This window comes from Herpailurus yagouaroundi, unplaced genomic scaffold (assembly GCF_014898765.1).
Source record: "Herpailurus yagouaroundi ecotype Mexico unplaced genomic scaffold, PumYag 250, whole genome shotgun sequence".
NCBI lineage: Eukaryota > Metazoa > Chordata > Mammalia > Carnivora > Felidae > Herpailurus > Herpailurus yagouaroundi.
In genome coordinates this window covers 23,382,876-23,395,802 of record NW_024412467.1, presented here as the reverse complement: position 1 = coordinate 23,395,802, position 12,927 = coordinate 23,382,876, and the positions used below count along the sequence as shown (strand labels likewise).

Genomic DNA, 12,927 nt, shown 5'->3' with positions numbered 1-12,927 from the left:
ATATTCTTGGCCTCTTACATTGTCAAGTAAATATGAGAACCACTCGCCATATTTCACCAAAAATATTTATAGCTATATCTACTTCTATGGTATTTGTACCATATATATCTTTTCCATTCATTTTATTTCAAACTCAATTTTTTTGAGAGAGAGAGCATGATGGGGGTGGGGAGAGAAAGAGAGAAAGAAAGAGAGAGAGAGAGAGAGAGAGAGAGAGAGAATCTTAAGCAGGCTCCATGCCCAGCACAGGGCTTGATACCATGACTGTGACATCATGACCTGAGACAAAATCAAGAGTCAGATGCTTAAACGACTGAGCCATCCAGGTGCCCCAAACTCTATTTTTATGTTATAAACATATTTTCTGTAAACACCATATGGTATTTTTCCAGTCTAGCCTGACCACCTTTGTCTTGTAACTGGAACACTTTTAGCCAATTTTGCATTTTAAGTCATTACTTAAATACTTGGGAGTTTAATATACCATCTTGGTATCTGTCATGCGTGCTTTGCATGCCTTTCTCTCTTCTTTCTGTCCTCTTTTTTGGATTGATCATTTTTTGTTATTCCCTTTTTCTCTTTGGTTTATTTTGAAAGTTATAAACCCTTTTACTATTCTTCCAGTGGTCACTTCAGACTGTACAACATGCACCCTAAACTCATTAAAATAGACTGTAGCTGTAACTGTACGTTTATCCTCTTCCCAGACAATGCACAGACTTTAGAGTTTTCACCTTATTTCCTTCTATAAGAAGAAATGAAGGAGGGAAAGCCTGCTGGCAACAGATTTGCTAAGATGTTGTTTTTATCCTGTGTTCTCACTTCTTGCCATCACGGACATCAGTACTGTCAGGCCAAGAATTCTGTTTTATTCTTGGCTTGTCTAAGATCAGAGTGAACAAGCGAACTGAGATCAGTCTGGCTTGCAGAATCTTAGGAAAGTTTATTAACCAGCCCACTGGTTTCGCGGGAGCAAGAAAATGTATCATTTCAAGCCTTATCCCAAGGAGTACATGTATATTGATCAGACCCTCTCCAAACTCCACACCACAGCATTGCATAAAGCCACCCCATTGCCATAAAAACATGTATCACATGATGGAAACCAAGAACTTTTATCAGAAAACATGCCAGAAGATGGTTAACAAGTGAGATCTTTGTACCCCCTCTTTGCTTAACAGTCTGTGCCACTACATTATTCTTTTTTGTCATTTCTTGGAATCTTTTATGATAAGACACCCACTTCTTGACTCCATGTGATCCCACACAAACACCATATTAGGGAGGAGAAAGGGCAACAAAAAAAGGGAAGGCAGGCTATCACCAGTGACTTTTTAATAGTTTGAAAGAATAAGAACAATTAAAAGATACTAATCTTATAGAACAAGGTATTAGAAATATTGGCCAAGGCAAGTTTGTCTTTACAACCCAGACTCTTAATTGAGGTGCCCTCCTATATTTCAATTGAATATCCATTTTTTAGCCTCCCTTCTACAATCAATGTCTATTTCGGCTTCCAAAATTCTGTCTGTAAACTAAATTATAGTATTATCATGTTTCCTTTGGCCATCAGGAGAGCATAGCAAGTTCATAGACTACTATGTTGTCAAGAATCTACACATTTCATGGGTGTATGTAAACAGCCAACAGAGCTGAACTTACAAAGGAAATTAAAGATCTTTTTTCAGATGGTAGTTTTATTGGTAAAGATATATGAAAATTGTCATCATTGAAAGTGCAGGTAATAAAGCTCTAAGCATGACCTTGTATTTCCAGTTTCTAAGGGGAAGACAATCTGCCCAAGAACAGGATGTTAGCAGAGGGATTATGCTTAATAAAGAAAATGAATGGATGGTCGGCAACAAATTCCTCCTCGGGCATCAGCATGGTAAAGGTGGCAACGCCTGCTGTGGCAGCCGCCGCCTCTGTGCCCTCCTCATTGACTTCCACAAAGGACTTATGGACAATTTTTGATATGAAAAGATCTCTAGCTCCTGACATGCCGGACAGATCAGCCTTGCTGCTACTAAAAAGATCCTTTACACCCAGGCGGGATAGGTGGGAGTTAAGGTCGTAGCTCTCTTCCAGCTTGAACCTGGGCAAGTAGACTTTGACTTCAATGCGATCCAGATTCTCAGCTTTGGTCCACCCACGCAGTTTTTCCAAAGTCAATTGTTCCTCAATCTGGAATGAGAACAGTAAAAAGAAGAGGTGAAAACAGTTTTAGATAAGTAAACTAATAAAGCATTATTAAAATGAATGGACCCATTTTATCAGTTGCTCATCAGTCTCCTCCATGTCTTGTGCTGAAACAGATTCCATTTGAAAGATTTCATTTCTTCAGTGGTTAGTGATAATATAACAGAGCCGTGTTCCAGGCCATCAAGCGCCCAAGTACAGGAACTATGGACATTGGGTCCATCGAGTATCCGTCTATCTACCTACCCATACACTCACCTTCCCACCCATCCATCCACCAAGGAATTACTAAGCTCCTACCACACCAGCTTACTGTTATAGGCCATGATGGCTGTGTTACCCTAATCAGTCAAGTGGTATAAGGGAAGATTTTAAAGCTTTCTTCTACTTATTCTGAATCCCACTGATCACAGAGGTTATCTGTGAACCTCACAGAGTTGAAGTAATCTCTAATAGATTTCGTTACTAAGTAAAAATAGAAAAAGACCTAGTTCCTCATTTAAAAAGGAGTAAAAATAGTACCTACCTACAGCATTGTGTGAGTATTAAATTAGTTAATATACATAAAGTGCTTGGCACATAGTATAAAAGACAGCTATTTTCATTACTGTTATAATTACTACTATTGGGCTAGAACAGAACCATTACCCACTTGCTCTAATGATGCTGATTATTTCTCTCATGAGGCTAGAGACTCTTTTTTATATAATCAGAGAAAGAGACGAATATGGAGATACAACTGAAAAAAAGAACATGTTGATTCTAATACATACTCTGTACTTGGAAATGGCTAATATTACATCTCTTCCTGAAAGCAAGTTTGATCAGGGACAGGGTAGAGAAAAACCACACAGCAGCCTAGAGACGCTGAAGAAAACCATACTCTTAACAGTTTTGCCTATTCTGAGTCCTGACATAAGATGACATAGCCTTTAAATGACACAGAATAGGAATCACATACAAAGTTCATATTAGAACACAGGCTTAGCACTCAAGCCAACATGTCACATGAGTTTTTTTCTGCTGTGTAGCTATTGGAAATTTAATTCACAATCTATATGAATTGCAGCAAGAATGAGCAGTGTAATAGGGTTTTATAGCACATGATGAAACTATGTAGTATAATGTTTTGGGGTTTTCAAATTAAAAAAAAAATTTTAACGTTTATTTATTTTTTGAGAGACAGAGACAGAGCATGAGCAGGGGAGGGGAAGAAAGAGAGAGGGAGTCACAGAATCCTAAGCTGACTCCAGGCTCTGAGCTGTCAGCACAGAGCCAGCCCATCGCAGGGCTCAAACTCAGGAACTGCGAGATCATGACCTGAGCCGAAGTCAGATACTTACCCAAATAAGCTGCCCCAGGCACCCCTGGGGTTTTTAATTTTCAAAAATTTGTTTCAAAAAACAACTTTCATTACATTGCCCTTTCCCCTAAAGTTCTTTTAGGAGAGTTGCCATGAGCTGCCACTGGCCCATGTTACATTTAATATAAATCTTTAGATGTTCTCCACCACACCTGTTCACTGACAGTAGCTGAAAATTGAAACTTAGGGCTCGAGTAGTAACATCCATAAGCTACTTTACAAAGGAATGACAGAGCATTGGAAAGAAAAGTCACATCAGTAAACACATAACAAGCACCTACTGCCAGCGTGAGCACCCACGACCACACAAGGCAGAATCGATACATCAGGACACGTGAAGCATGAAGCTGGGAATGGTTACCTTCTTGAGACCTGTGGACTCATCCTCAATGTCATCTGGCAGCAGGATAATCATGCTGAGTTCCTTGCCTCGGTAAGGCAGTTCTAGCACGCGGCACTTAAGGTCCTCGATGTAGCCATATGGGAATCTCTTCTTTTGATACATCATTTTCACCATTTTTGTCTCTTTCTGGACAGTTGAAAAAAAAATCACTCACTTTTTATCTGCATATCCTTAGAGCAAAGAGGAATTTGAGCCAGTTACATCACCTTACCTTATTCAAGCGGAAGGGCTTATTGTCAGTGGCTTCCTTAATGAACTCCTCCTCCCAGTTCCCTTTGAAATAGATGGCATTCACTAGCACAAGCTTAGTCATGCTGTCAACCACACCTGGAGCCAATAGTTCCAGGATTTTCCCTAAAATGATAAAGTTAACTTTTAAAAAACATCCACATATCCGAATTCCAAATTGGAACTGACATTTGATTCTCCCCGAAATGCAATTCAAAAGCATATTCTGTACTTAACTTTCCTTTAACATGGTATTAAGTTAGGAAAACCCTACTAGCACGTTTGCACTTTAAATATGCCAAATAAAAGGGTAAAGGGCCAAAACAAGAAAATTCTCATTTTCTGGAGTTTGTGGTAAACAATGAAGCTGATTTTGTGAATGGCCATTCTTTTTCAGGAAAAAAAAAATCCTTGATGAAAATATTTTGAGTCACTAGTAAATCACTTTTTCAAATCCTCTAAGCAGAAGCCTACTCTCCTACTCTCTCTCTCTCTCTCTCTCTCTCTCTCTCACACACACACACACACACACACACACACACACACAAAACAAAACAAAAGATTTTAATAAATATCCAAAAGGTAGGACAGCTACTCCACTGAAACACAGGATCCACCTTGACCACAGCGTGGCCATGAACAGTTCTTCGTATGGAAGACAATTGTTCGGTGCCCTGACTCCTTCCATGACTAGACTAGAGAGAGTTGTACCAGACAGTCCCAGCTACCATCCCTGATTTCTTAGACAAGAAGTTCACAAAAATTATTTATGACCACAGCAGCTTGTAAATATTCATTCACAAGTATTAGGATATTTCTTTCCATATGTATATTAACTAATTGGGGCCAGGCTGGATTTTCCTCAAATTTTTTTATTCCTTTTATTCTACAATGTGAGTTTTAATTCTAAAATGTAGCTTTGGGAACATATGGGGGGAAATGTATTTAGCTATTTCAGTTAAATCATGTTGAAGTTACCCTCTTGGAAGAATTTCTACACCCAAATGCTGTCCAACTGGGCAGTGCAGAGCTCATTCCCAGGATGAACTCCTAGATTCCCAGAGTCAGGATGAAGGAACAGGAAAAAAGAAGGGGGAATCAGATGCAGGTGGGGAAGCTGACAGGAGGAGAATGATTAGGTTCTGCCTGGTCTCTCACCTTCTGTCTGCCCTTTGACCCACTCATTAATCACCTTCCTTGCTTCTTCAGAGGCTTGCTGAAAATCTACACTGGCCAATTCAGCACCATACATTTTCTGAGTTGAAGCTAAGAATTCCTGTTTAAAAAAACAAAAACAAAAACAGGAAATGTTTGTTTCCTAAAATAGTTCAAAGCAGAAATGGTCCCAAAAGGTATAAATTTCATTGTAACAAAAAAATTCTAACTTTATATTTTTTCATTATGGTAAAAAAACACATAACATTAAGTTTACCATCTTAACTATTTTTTAAGTACCATAGTTTTTAAGTACTGTAGTACTGCTGTTCAGTAGTTTCGGTATTGTATAAAATTTACCAATTCTTTTCCAACCTTGGCTAACATTTTCATAAATAAGAACATACTGATTGTACTTGGAAATGAATTGTGGAATTCATGGTTTAGTAAAACAGCCAGGGTAAATCTTTTCACTGTGAAGATTATAAAATTAAACCACATGGATTAATAAGAATTCTGACTGTCATGTTTTCATTCTGTACCATTTTTCTGGATTTTTATAACAATTAAAACTGATTTCTATGAACTTGATTATGCTAGAAAAAAATCTGCATTGTCTAGCGAGTGTTTTATTGTTTTTATTTATTATTTTTTTTTAATTTTAGAGGCGGGGGCACCTAGGTGGCTCAGTCAGTTAAGTGTCCAACTTCAACTTAGGTCCTGATCTCACCGCTTGTGAGTTCCACCCTCACAATGGGCTCTGTGCTGACAGCTCAGCACCTGGAGCCTGCTTTGGACTCTGTGTCTCCCTTTCTCTGCCCCTCCCCTGCTCGAGCTGTCTCTCTCTCTCTCTCTCTCTCTCTCTCTCTCTCTCTAAACATCAAAAAAAAATTTTTTTTTAATTTTGGAGAGAGAGAGAGAGAGAGCATGCACAAGCAGGGGAGAGTGGGGGAGAAGGACAGAGATAGATGTGGGGGCAAGGGGAAATCTTAAGCAGGTTCCAAGCTCAGCACAGAGCTGGACATGGGGCTGGATCCCACAACCCTGGGATCATGACCTGAGCTGAAATCAAGAGTTGGACACTCAACCAACTGAGCCACCCAGGTGCCCCTGTCTAGTAAGCATTTGAACATGAAGTGCAAAGTACTCACAGGGAGGAAATTATAGTTCTTGTCTCCATACAACCTATTAGCAAGTTTCAGAATATAGGAGGCTCCGCGTTTGTTGATATCAGCATTCAGACTCTGAAATCTTGAATGAATCTCCTCAACTGTATCAAAATGAAGAGCCTAAAATAAAGAAAACATTCTTTCTATAACCATTTGGTTTGAAATTATAAAGTGATTCCTTGGCATTTGCTTCCATCATATTAAATTAATGGGTTTTTATTACTGATTATTCATGATCCCCAGCCCAATACTGTATTACTTTCTCATTGGAGAACAAATAACAGAGAATCCAAAATGTATAGTTTTGTGAGACACAATAATTACAACACTAGAAACTGCTTTTACATCACTTTTTGTTAAAATTATAGCTCTGCAGGGGCGCCTGGGTGGCGCAGTCGGTTGAGCGTCCGACTTCAGCCAGGTCACGATATCGCGATCCGTGAGTTCGAGCCCCGCGTCAGGCTCTGGGCTGATGGCTCAGAGCCTGGAGCCTGTTTCCGATTCTGTGTCTCCCTCTCTCTCTGCCCCTCCCCCGTTCATGCTCTGTCTCTCTCTGTCCCAAAAATAAATAAACGTTGAAAAAAAAATTAAAAAAAAAATTATAGCTCTGCAATATGAGGGGTTAATAACCTAAATATTTATACAAGTCTGCTTTTTTTTTTTAATTTTTTTTCAACATTTATTTATTTTTCAGACAGAGAGAGACAGAGCATGAACAGGGGAGGGGCAGAGAGAGAGGGAAACACAGAATCGGAAACAGGCTCCAGGCTCTGAGCCACCAGCCCAGAGCCTGACGCGGGGCTCGAACTCACGGACCGCGAGATCGTGACCTGGCTGAAGTCGGACGCTCAACCGACTGCGCCACCCAGGCGCGCCAACAAGTCTGCTTTCTTATCCAAAGAGAATTCTAAATGGTATGTTTATGTCTTATTCTGAATCTAATATAATTTCACTGAAATTTCTCAGAAATAAACAGTAAAAATGAATCATTACCTATGCAGGAACACAAAGATATTACAGATAGAGGGATTTTTTTTTTCTTATACCATTAGCATCAGTAACTCACTTATTTAAAAATAACTTCTTTAAACTTAACATTTGGCAAAAGTTTAATCCCCCATGTATCAGTTACAAATCAAAAGTCCCTTTATGGTTTTATGAGGCCTGGGCTGGCTCCTTGCTCTTAAGACACAAAGAACAAACCTATACAGTGTACAAAGTCCATTCAATCACCAAGATATGGAATGTTTGCATAGTTGCTATGCTCAATGTGCTTCAATTGAAATGGGGGGGTGGCGCTTAAAACTATTATTTACTGAAGTCATAAAATCCCTGGAAAGCCTCAAAATGAAGCTGATATTACCCTGCGAGAGCAACTAACAATTAGTACCAGGGGGGTAAAAAAAAAAAGTGGATTTTTGAAAATTTTTAAATGCTGTCATATCTGCACTGATAAAGATGACTGGTTCTCCATAAAGTACAGCAGTAGAAGCTTTTAGCTGGAACAGGTCCGTCAGCTTGAATCCAGGGCTGGACTGTCCCTAGCTGCAGGTGCTGTGCACTTTGTGACTGGTATGTTAGACCACTTTCAGCATTCCTTTTCCCTAGATTCCAAGCAAAGCCAGAGTTCCCCTCTCAGAATTAAAGACTATCTAGTACAGAAGTGCCCTCCCCACCCACTAAGGACAGGAGGAGGGCGAGGCACTGCAGCTGCTTCTCCTGCTGTGCTAGTGACCTGCCCTTAACAGCTGCTACGCTTCACTTGTCTCTCCCTGCAGGGCCCTCCCGCTCAGACAGCCACGTCACAGCCCAGTGAGCCACACTTGGTGCCAGGCATGGAGCTAAGCAGAGGGAATACAGAATCACACAGTTGTCTTGTCCCCTTAAAAGCTGACCACTGCCAACTTCACTATGTGTGTTTCCCATGTGTCATTATGCTGGAAAGTAATGTTACATAATAGACATTACTTATGAGGAGCAGGGCATCACATGCGAGGCAGAAACTGGTAAATCCTAGTTCAGGAAGAGATGCGATGGCTTACAGGAAAGCCCACTGGACTACAAGGGGCACACTGCAGGGGCTTTGTCGGCTTTCTTCGCTGCTGTTCCCTCAGCCAAACAAAAACTGGTGGCTGGCACATAGCAGGTGCTCTGTAAGGACCCGATTGTGAATGAAAGCCTGCATACAAATGGATTGTTCTTGGGGATTCTTCTGATATTCTGACCTCACAATGTATAGTTGTGGAACACAGAAGTACAGTTTTAAAAACACACTGTAAGAACTCAAAGGCACTTTTCAGTAGAGACTAGCCATCAGCAGGGAGATGGAAGGAAAAGCAGGTTGTCTTTGGGTGTTTCTGCTGACCTTGGACACCTGTACTGCAGTAGCACCTTGAGTCCCCAGAAAGATCATGGCCAATGCTGATGAAATGCTTAAGGGAGAGAAGAATATATTCCCAGTAGGACTGTCCTCATTCATAGCGTGGAACATGTCCACCGCGAACTGGGTGTTTGCTGTGCTCAGCTGCTCCATGGTGAAGACTGCAACACAAAACAGAGGCCCCAAGTTGCCCACTGCCCACACCAGCAAATTAGGCAACCGCATTTCCCCATGTCCTCCTCAGGTTGTACCAACCGCCATGAAACTTGCACTTTCTCTATCTCTCTCTCTATTTTCAGGAGAGCATGTGCACAAATGCAGGAGTAGGGATGACTGGCCAGGGACTCAGCAGGGTCACAGGATCGGGACCCAGGCTACCCTAAAAGGCTCTGAGCTTGCAGACTGGTGAGCCTGAGGAGGGGCCCACTCTGGGCCTTTCCTAAGTTTAGGAGCACACACATTTCCATGCTCCTTTGGTTCAAGCCTCTCAATCCTTTGGGCAATGAATCCACCGCCCATATTTACCTGAAATAAGAATGTTTCTAATTAGAAAATCATAACTACCTACCTATGCACTATAGCAAATTCCACTAAAGGAGATATAATTGTCCTCATTATTGAGATTCAGTCTAACGTTTCCAGAGGTTAAGAATCCCAAGTCTCATAGCTAGCGTAGGATGTGGGAGTTGAAAACCCCAACGCAGGTCCAAGTTAGGCAAGGCAGCCCGACAGGGACAAGGTGACAGGCTACTCCTGCGAGGCAGCGCACAAGTAGGTGCACCTGACCTCTGGGACCAGCCACCCACTTAACCATCGTGACTTCTATCAGAGCCTCAATGTCCCCGCATGTAGGCAGGGAAGACTACTAGCTGTGCTGGCTGCTTAGCGTGTAAGTCATCAACTACATTTTTGTTGTTGATAAAGAATCTCTAGGATCGCACTGGTCTCCTCTCCCCTCCTCCATCCGCAGAAAGGAGAAGCCAGAAACAAGCATCAGCCCGGGCCCCCTGGAAACTGTCACAAACAGATCAGGGAAAAAGAGAGAACAGGAAGGAAAACATTCTGACCTCAGGCTACGGTTCTACCGGTTCTGCCGACAAGCCCGACCTCAGTATCCAGCTGGCCCGCCTGGCCTGGAAGCCCAGCCGCGGTGGAGGGTGATCGGGGGGCGCCCGGGGGCGGGGCGCACGGCTGGGGGCGGTGGCGTCCGGGGCGCAGGAATGCCGCGCCGGCAGCGGTCGGCGCGGACGGGCGGAGCCTGCGGAGATCACTAGCCATCCAGAGTTCCGGGCCCTTCGGAGCCCGGGGCTGGCCTGTCCCGCCCGGCCCACCTCCCCATTGCGCGTGCCCCTGGCCCTGGTCTTACCGGCTCCACACTGGACGGGCTCCGGGAAGTGGGGCGCGAGGTGTAGGAAGAAGCGCCGCGGCCAAAGGCCTTTATAGTTGCGGAAGGGGAGTGCCGCCGGGGTGGGCTGGGCGTTGGCTCTTACCCCAGATGACGTCCTAGGAGTCTGTGTGCTTCCATAGAGGCTGAGGTGAGTGTGGGCTCCGCGCCAAGAGCAGTGTCCTCCCCAGGGAATCAGCATTTCTCTGAGTTCTAGGCAATCTCAGATCCCTGGCAGGGATCTGATGGGCCATTTCTTACTAAAATATGAATGACTGAGATGATTATAATGTGTCACCTCTTAGAGGGCAAATTTTGGAGTCCCATCTATGTATGATATACTCCAAACTCTGAGGTTATTTGTTTGTATTTATTTTTTGGTGTGGAGAACAAATTTGGGACCTCTTGCCTAAGGGAAAAAGGGGGCCTCCGGGATAAGAGAAAACAGAAACAGCTCCAAACAGCATCCTTGATGTCACTGTCTTTCTAGTACCAAAGTGAAAACTCAGCCCCAATACTTCCTCACAGGTGATGACTACACCAACTGAGTCAGCTCACATATCACACATAATGACAACTCACATCTGTTTGAATGAAGTGTTTCTTAGCCACTATGCTAAAGTGTAGACTCATCAATTTTTCTTCCTGGACTGTTAAAACAGACTGGATGGCTATGGTTGAATAGTAAAGGCAATAACTATTTCTGTGGGGCTTTTGTTTCTCCCTTTAAAGATCTGGGTATGTAGTTTCACCAAAATTTATAGTATTGAGGGTATGAAATAATTCTGCATCATGGAACTTCTCCCCTGTTTTTTGTTTGTTTGTTTGTTTGTTTGTTTGTTGTTTGTTTGTTTTTTGTGTTTTGTTGTGTTTTTTTTTTTTTTTGGCAAATCTCAACATGAAAAGGGGGCAGAGGAAAAATCCTATTGTTTTTTTTTTTTAACGTTTTATTTATTTTTGAGACGGAGAGACAGAGCATGAACGGGGGAGGGGCAGAGAGAGAGGGAGACACAGAATCGGAAGCAGGCTCCAGGCTCTGAGCCATCAGCCCAGAGCCCGACGCGGGGCTCGAACCCACGGACCGCGAGATCCTGACCTGAGCCGAAGTCGGACGCTTAACCGACTGAGCCACCCAGGCGCCCCCTTATTGTTTTATTTAGTATGGATAATATAGTGTGAATGGATTTGTAGATTTTTTTCAACTGTGAGAACTTATTTATAATGAAAAGGAACAAAGAAATCACTGTATTACAGTAATGAGTAATAAAAATACTCTCCCTAGTAATAAAAAAGCAGCGAGAATTTAATAATTAAGATTGTAGAGTGCTTTATAGTTTATTAGAATAAAGAAACCAACATTTATTGAAACCAGTCACAATTAAATTGAAATGATTTGATCACATCTGGTAACCTGTCCATCATTTCATACAGATTTAAAGAACCACTTACTAGCTTCTGCTAAGAGGTCAATGTAAGATAGTCAAGAGTGCAAAACTTCACTGAAAATGTGTTAAATGACAATCAGAGACACATAAACAAACAAAAAAGTGTTCTGAATTTTTTTTTCTCCTGGTATTTTGCATTTGTACTTACCTGGAGTTAGTAATCTGGGTCAAATATAAAAGGAAACCATTCCTAAATCAATACATTTACTATCTAAGGTCAAGACAAATAACTATTCTGTTGAATAACACTGGAGTGTTCTACTTGTGGCTTTAAGCTGTATGGCCACTACCAAAGTTCATGCAGAGATACTCTCATACACTCTGATGGTATAGCCAGTTTGGACAATATTTGCCATTTCTACTAAACCTCAAACATGTTTACCCTAACTGTGATCCAGCAATTTCACCCCCAGGAATATACCTAGTGAAAATGTGCTGTGAGCACGTGCACCCGGAAATATGTACAAGAATGTTTATAGCAACATTATTTATGTTAGACCCAAACTGGAAACCACCTAAATGCCCATCAACAGAAGAAGAGGTAATTTTTTTAAGTTTATTTATTTCTTTTTGAGAGAGAGAAAGCACAAGTGGGGAAGAGGCAGAAAGAGAGAGAGAGAGAGAGAGAGAGAATCCCAAGCAAGCTCTGCATTGTCAGCACAGAGCCTGATGTGGGGCTTGATGCGGGACTCAAACTCATGAACCCTTGAGATCATGACCTGAGCCAAAGTTGACCTGCAACCGACTGAGCCACCCAGGTGCCCCAGAAAACTAGATGAATTAACACGACAGAATAATACACTACATGTATACACTACATGTGGAAATGAATACACTACAGCAATACACAACAACATGACTGAATCTCCCCCATACACTGTTGAACAAAGGAGTATAAGCTATATGGTTCCAGTTATGAAAAATTCAAAAACAGGCAGAACTAACTCATGGTGTTTGAAGTCAGGAAAGATGCTCTCTCTGGGGAGGAAGGAGTATTATATTGACTATATTTTTCTTATTTTCTGTATTCTTGGTGCTCTGGCATTTGAGGCCCTGATCCTGGAAAGACTGCCCCCACCAAGGCTAGCTAATTTCTAGAGATTGTGAATGATTACCCTGAGAGTGAAACTTTGGCATACAAACCAACCAGTTGGGTGACCATACTCTCATCTATCTTTTTTATCAAACTCCCACACCCCAA

The 12,927-nt window shown here is 42.0% G+C and overlaps 1 protein-coding gene across 1 annotated transcript; it reads right to left on the bottom strand.

The window, feature by feature from the left end:
* Positions 1 to 923: 923 nt before the first annotated feature.
* On the bottom strand, positions 924 to 10,380 carry SERPINB1 (serpin family B member 1). The gene is made up of 7 exons (XM_040460401.1): positions 10,264 to 10,380; positions 8,883 to 9,058; positions 6,500 to 6,637; positions 5,352 to 5,469; positions 4,177 to 4,319; positions 3,924 to 4,091; positions 924 to 2,184 (listed from the first exon to the last, which is right to left on the bottom strand). The coding sequence occupies exons 2-7, from the start codon at positions 9,048 to 9,050 to the stop codon at positions 1,780 to 1,782; spliced, it is 1,140 nt and encodes a 379-aa protein (XP_040316335.1). The 5' UTR covers positions 9,051 to 9,058; positions 10,264 to 10,380; the 3' UTR covers positions 924 to 1,779.
* Between the last annotated feature and the right edge of the window lie 2,547 nt (positions 10,381 to 12,927).

What these genes read in the sequence shown, in the direction of transcription:
- SERPINB1 (XM_040460401.1), bottom strand. Translation starts at nt 9,050, where the DNA reads ATGGAGCAGCTGAGCACAGCAAACACCCAGTTCGCGGTGGACATGTTC. An exon ending in CTGCAGTACAGGTGTCCAAG is followed by an intron (nt 6,638 to 8,882) that starts GTCAGCAGAAAC and finishes TCTTTATTTTAG; the next exon opens with GCTCTTCATTTTGATACAGT. An exon ending in GGTCAAAGGGCAGACAGAAG is followed by an intron (nt 4,320 to 5,351) that starts GTGAGAGACCAG and finishes TTATCATTTTAG; the next exon opens with GGAAAATCCTGGAACTATTG.